Source organism: Podarcis bocagei (genome assembly GCF_964188305.1).
Source record: "Podarcis bocagei genome assembly, chromosome: 6".
Lineage (NCBI taxonomy): Eukaryota > Metazoa > Chordata > Lepidosauria > Squamata > Lacertidae > Podarcis > Podarcis bocagei.
The window spans coordinates 70516704-70523637 of NC_138130.1; the positions used below are offsets into that span (position 1 = coordinate 70516704).

General features: G+C 37.3%; 1 protein-coding gene across 2 annotated transcripts in view; it reads left to right on the forward strand.

Annotated features, from left to right (window-relative positions):
* Nucleotides 1–3181, forward strand: part of GUCA1C (guanylate cyclase activator 1C) — a gene marked incomplete at its 5' end in the record, with an annotated part of 49414 nt that extends 46233 nt beyond the window's left edge. For both annotated transcript variants that reach the window (XM_081199091.1, XM_081199092.1), the window contains one exon: nt 957–3181. In XM_081199091.1, the coding sequence (XP_081055217.1) occupies nt 957–1087 (131 nt within the window). In that variant the 3' untranslated portion in view covers nt 1088–3181. The remainder of the gene's footprint in view (nt 1–956) is intronic.
* Nucleotides 3182–6934: the final 3753 nt, after the last annotated feature.

Below are 6934 nucleotides of genomic sequence, written 5' to 3' on the forward strand. Positions count from 1 at the left end.
TCTGGACTGTACAAAGCAAAAGGAGTATCTGATGCAGTGGCTTTAGTAAAAACAACATGCATTAAGCGGGATTTTAAAATACTACATGGCAATGCAGTGCAAATGGATTTTGATATTGTCATTTCATTATTCTTGTAGTAGCTCCAGCTGGTGATTATCGCTGGAATAAAAGCATGTTATTGTTTTATTTAACATATCTACTTTTTAAAAACTTTTATTATTAAAAGGTATACAATGCAATATAGACAATGGGCTTTTTATGCAAGTCGTTTAATCAATTTATTTAACTAATTCCAGACTCTAATATAAGAAATATCTGAAATTTAAAATCAGCCATTTCTCTTATTGACTTTTATGGGCAGCAAGGCTATTAAGTGAGCTTATCTTAAACCTAGAGCGTTAAGGTGGTACTAGATGTAATTTCTTTATAAATCATTTGCTGAACAGCAGCTTAAATGCAATTCTAATTAAGCGGTACATAAATCGTCAAAACAAAAACAGAATTAAGATGACCCGAGTCTGTTTAATACGTCATGATGGGGAGGTAAGCCAAATCAAGGAGAACATCATAGATTCCCCAAAAGAAGCCAGGAGATTTGGAAGACAAGTGAGAATTCTATTAAACAGCTTAGCTTGACTAAACTTTGGTTCCTAGATTTGAACTGATAAGCATCTCCAACAACATGATAGCATTTTTTAAAAAACAACTGGGATATGCTAGTCTTGACCAGTTTCATTATGCAGTGCAGACCCTTCAACTCATGCATTCTTTGCCAAGTCCTATGAGAGCTTAAAAATGTTCCAGTGGTGTTTAATAATATTTTCCCTAAATTTGAGAGTTACTGCTCCACTGAAGAGCTTAGGGGTTAAAAGGTATGGTATTTTGAAATAGTTCTTATGATCTATAATTACCTATGTATATTCCTAAGCACTTATGAGGTTTTTTTTTATTCTAGGGGAATTGAGTTTAGAAGAGTTCATCAGCGGAGTGGAAAGCGATGAAAATCTCCTGGAAATGATTTCAAAGAGCTTTGACCTTTCCAATGTACTGAAAATTATACAAAGTGGGCGAAGACACAGCGTCTGAGACTTTTCATAACATAAATGGGACTTGTGACAAGGAACCTATTAAATTTCAGCACTGACTTTTACATTTCCCATCCGCTGTTCAGGATATAAGAAGCTCCAGGAGGAATTGTCACTTCAGCTCCATCTGCCATCTATTTTCCCCGTTTCTCCTTCCCAGTGGATGTGGCAGCCACTGTGAGAGCACAACATTTGTCTACATGCATCACAAAAGCTATTTAGTGCAGCAAAAACAGACACAGTCTCTCATTGCTTGTAATGGGGGAATTAGCAAAACAGAACTCTACAGAGGAAGAAGACAAACCGGACACTTCCAGAAGATCCTGTGCTGATAAATTGCTCCTTTTAAGTACTGGTTGTTTAACTTGAAATTTACAATGTGGTGATAAACCACTAGATAGGATTGGCTTCCTTCTAGATCAATTAAGGATGAAGCATGGTTTGCATTAACTTAACATTTGCACTAATCAGTGCTTAAAATAGGAATGGATTATCTGGGAAACACCTCAATCAGCTTATGTCTCCAAAGATAAATATCCACTTATGGAAGCTGCTTACCACTTTGGTATTATTATTACATCTGTAAGTTAATGTGACTTAGGGCTTTGATGTTTCAACTGTTTTGCCTTTTTCTTTTCCTTTTACCTTTATGATGCAGTTAGAAAAAAGGATTAACCTTTTTAGAGAAGCTTTACATTTGTCATGGAGTGACACAATTTCGGGGAAATAATTAAAACTTCAAAGCTTCAAAAACACTGGCTTCAGTGATCCAAGATTAATTCCATGACTTTAAAAGAGAATTTATGCCTATTTGATTCAACGGAAAGCCAGTTCACACAATCCCCACCCCCTACAGTTTATTTTAAAAAATACACAAGCTTAATACTCTTAATAATAAATGGAAAACAGTTGATCACTCCGGGAGGGATGTACACATAAGGAGGAGTTGCTTTGCTTACAACATCCCCTGTTCTTATTTGAGAGTCCTAAATGGGTTTCACCTGCCTCAAAGTCACCTTTGGAAATGGCAATATGCCTTGTGGACCACTTTCTCAGTTTGGAAGACCTCCCATCTCGGTCACATCTCAGTTCATTGGCGTCTGCTGACCTTAACTACTATTCTAAACTTACCCCTCCCCTTCAAATTTGTGCTTGTGATGTTTGATTATGGGTTGTTTTTTCCTGTCACACTGCATCCTGGCTTCCAACCCAATTGCTTGATGTGACTTAGCTTGTTTCTTCATTCTAGCTTCCTAGTGCTACAATAGAGATTTACCACCCCATGTAGGGAGCTCGATGTCACTCTTTAGTTGTGGAACGTGCATAGAACTCATGCCAGTGCACGTCACCCACACAGCCCAGCAGGAACCACTGCAGCCTGAAGTTCAGGCATAAGCTGAGGGTTTTGCAGTGCTGAAAGCAGGGATGATAGCAAAACCTCTCCGTTTATTCAAATTAATTTGAATATTTATTTATGTATCCAAAAGCCCCAATGTGTGTGATTTCAGATTTTACAGGATTATAACAATCATGTTAAGCCAGGCTTGTTTCAAGTTAATGTTCACCCCAGAAAATACTTAGGGAAATAGTAATCAGGTGTAAAGAAAGTATACTGGGTTGGTCTTGATTTACTCCCGTAGTGTTTTGGCAGGAAACTGGAGGCCTAGTTTTATTTAATATGCTGAAGGAACATGTTCCGCTGGCCATGCTTCAAAGAGAAAGGGATGCCTAAAGCTGGTCAGCCTCACTTTCATCTACAGGTTTTTTGACATGTAGGAAAAGCCACGAAGCTATACTGAGCTTTGAGGGGGGAAACATACTAAATAATGGCATAATAATAATGTGAAGTATTGTCAGGGTAATGAAAAATATAGAGTGGCATGAAACAGGAAACAATAGGGGAATCACTTCAAATTTGGGCAAGACCAGCCCTAAGGACGTACCTCTTAATGAAAATATTGCGGAGGCCCAGCATCTATTTCCTCAGGTATCTCTTATTGAAACTTCCCTTTGAATCCTCGTAAGTGCTTGAATTCTGTTGCAAGTGAATGGTGAACAAAGCTGGGCAAGCAATTTCCCCCAAAAGGTGATCAAACCTGAGCAATGAAAATGTTTTCAGTTTTGCTTAGCCTCTATGCATAGGTGCACATGAAATGCACCACATCATCTGTAATTATTTTACCAGTAGTTTGATCGATATAGCAGACAGCCAAACTATGCAATGTATCACTTGGTATTATCAGCAGAGTTGACATTATAGCTTTGGCATTTAGATTATTTTATTATTTCCACCCACCCTCTAAAAAACCTGCAATAATGAATGGGAACTTCAACTTCTTCAGCATAGGTACAGTAATATATTACGGTCTGTCTCAGTATTTTTTTAATAACTGAAGGACAAACTCAATGTAGAAAGGAAGGATTAAATAAACAGAAACTGTATTCCCCTGAATAATAATAATAATAATAATAATAATAATAATAATAATAATAATAATAATAATTTTTTATTTATACCCCACCCATCTGGCTGAGTTTCCCCAGCCACTCTGGGCAGTTCCCAACAGAATATTAAAAACAGGATAAAACATCAGACATTAAAAACTTCCTCTAAACAGGGCTGCCTTGAGATATCTTTTAAAAGTAAGATAATTGTTTATTTCCTTGACATCTGATGGGAGGGCGTTTCACAGAGCAGACACCACTACCAAGAAAGCCCTCTGCCTGGTTCCCTGTAACCTCACTTCTCGCAGTGATAGAACTGCCAGAAGGCCCTCGGCGCTGGACCTCAATGTCCGGGCTGAACAATGGGGTGGAGACGCTCCTTCAGGTATATTGATATATAAATATCAGAATAAGATCACAAGAGGCAGAGGAGACACTGGAAAAACTGATAATCCCATCAGTCAGAATTAAACATCCTAAAAAACCTAGTTTAATAATAATAATAATGTAAAAAGTATTGCTGAAAATATAACAGAATAAATGAAGATGCTCCCCTGAGGACACACCCATTCTAGTCCATTGTGTGTCAGGCAAGTCACTTTCTATATTTGCTTTTATAGTCTAGTAAGCTAAAACAGGAAAATTTCTCCCCCTCTGAAGGAGTATGATTTTCAGTGCAGGTGCAGATAACACCATAGCTGTTTTCAATGCACAGGCATAACTCAGATCATGAAAAGCCTCAGTCCAAACTTTGAGACTTCATTTTTTACCAAGTAGTCCTTTTCCAGATTGCAAGCTCCCTATGTAGATTAAGAGTGGGCTAACACCCCAGTTCTATACATTCTTATCTGGGAGTAAACTGAACTCAATAGGGCTTACTTCCAAGTAGATATGCATAGGATTTAATTGTGAAAGGGTTGGGAAACACTTATTAGAAGACTTCATTGAGCAAATCTGTCGCTTCATAGCATTGCTCTCAAAGTATATACTTTGTTTTTATATTTTTATGTCACTATTTTATGTTTGGAGCAACTGAAACAGGTGAGAAGGGTGACATTTTTGTTTTGTACATCCTTATGTTTCATTGTGGTTATAAGCATAACTGAGTGAGAAATGAGCTTATTATACTCTATATGATGTTTTAATAATTGAGGGTGCCAGTTAAGTTATCTTAATTGTAAATTACAAGTGCAGAAGGGGAAAGAGAGAGGAATATCAACACTGGATGAAACAGTACATAGACTAACCAAGCAATCCTATGCATGTCTTGCTCAGGTTTCATAAAGTTCCATTGGACTTACTCTCATGTAAAGGTGTATAGGATTGCAGCCTTAATGTAGGATGGGTTCCTGCAGATCAGCCAACATCACCAATGAATGGGCACTCCTTTTCTCCTCATTTCCATAACCACACATCTCTTAACAATCTGCACAGATCCAATCCCATGCTCTTCACATTTAATGGCATCATTTGCTAAAGAAAACCACAGAAAAAGACAAAAACCCATGTTTTCAAATGGCAATTAATTACATCCGTCAAAGACTCACATTTTACATAAAACTATTTCAAACAATTTAAGAGTTGATGGTGTTCTGCAAAGTCTCTGGAAGAGGCAACTTCTTTTTCTGGGTAATAACCAAAAAGTTATAACTTGAGAAGAAAGCAGTCTTGTATTTAATAGCTTTCTCAACCGCCATAGGCAATTGGGATAGTGAGTGGGCTGATGAAGGAGGGATGAATCACTCCATCTTTGGTTTCTATGGTAGCTGTAGATGATGGGAAACACCTTCCTCTATGGCCAGTATAGAAATGTGGCAGGTGGCTGAGGACTGAGGGATTGTTCCATCTGTCCTTTTAAGGCCTGCTTTTGTATTTCATTTTTACCAGCCTGCATTTTCCATGCTTGTCCTCCTTTGTGGTCAGCATGGAAATGTGGGCTTGAAAATATAAGGCTGAAAAAAGAACAAAGCAAATGGGAAGGATTAACAAGCCATGGAGATAAAAAATATTATCTTAAGTTGTTATCAATTATTGTGTGATTTTATTCTCTGCTCTGACAGCATTTGCACATGCTATTTTAACCCTGTGGGATTATTTTGGCCCTTTTTATGTACCTACATATTTTGTGCTGATGTTGCATTTTATCTGATTTGATATTTTACTGTATTATTTGATTTGTTTTCATTTTTTGCTGTACATCACCCAGAGGACTAGGTTTAAAGACAACTGATATATGTAAATAATAATAGTAAAATTGTACACTATTCTTGTTCTACATGTTGACTTTCTAGTAACACTTCAAAGAGATCAATGGTATTTTGAAATAATTTAACAACTGTGATAAACTCTATAGACACTACGGTTTTCTTATTACTGGTGCCTGAGTTGTTTGTCCCTTTGAGACATTATGCAAAAAGAGCTCTGCCTTTTTGACATGAAATATAAAGGATTTAGGGGAAACACATTGTTTCTCAGCTAAAAACTATACTCCAGTAAATTAAGTAGTAGAAACATACAAAAATTGATTTTGGCTCTAGTTCAGGTTCCTTGGTGTTTTCGAATTCTTCATTTCAGTTCCAGTTCAGGCACTAAATTTAACAATAAAAGACTTGTTAATTGGTTCAGCCACTCTGATTTCATGTTGCACCATATGGAGAGTTAAACATGCTTCTCCATCCCTGATGACATTTGGTGGAATTCGAAAAGATTTTGCAACAAGCATAATCTAATCTAAGGAAGTCGATGTGACACCTCCTACCTCCTGTCATCGGAATATGATAATCTGCAGATTTAAACTCACCACGTAACATCCCCCCCCCACCTTTTGTTTTCACTCTTATGCTTAAGCTTAACAACCAGCTTGATCAACGTTCATGATGAACTCAAAAGCTTGCTCAATTCTTTTCCATTCTTTATTAATTAAAACAACCGTAAAATACTTTTGAATCTGCAGATCAGGTAACAAAAAAACCTATTAAACAGAACAAAATAATTAAACGCGAATCCAACACAATGAAAAAACTTATCCAAATAACAGACTCAAAAAAAAAATCTGCAACAGTCATTCCCTGATATAATCAGCAGTTGGCATTTTTCAAAAGCTTTATGAAAGCAAACTACCATTGCCTTGCACTGAATGATGATACGAGCAATTCCAATCCGGGAGAGTTTATGCCACAAATAATGTGTGAGCTTCCAAAGTGCCACAAAACTCATCGATCTTTAGGTACATAGTCCGTAGAAACAGCTAACTTCGAACGGGCAAAACTAATCCACTACCCATTTGGCGTCTCCTTACATCTCCCTTAACAACAAAACCTTTCTGCTTCTCCCATTCGCACGCTTACGCAGTTTGCGTCGCTACGCTGGCCCGTGCCATTCCCAAAGCTCTCCTGTTCGTTCG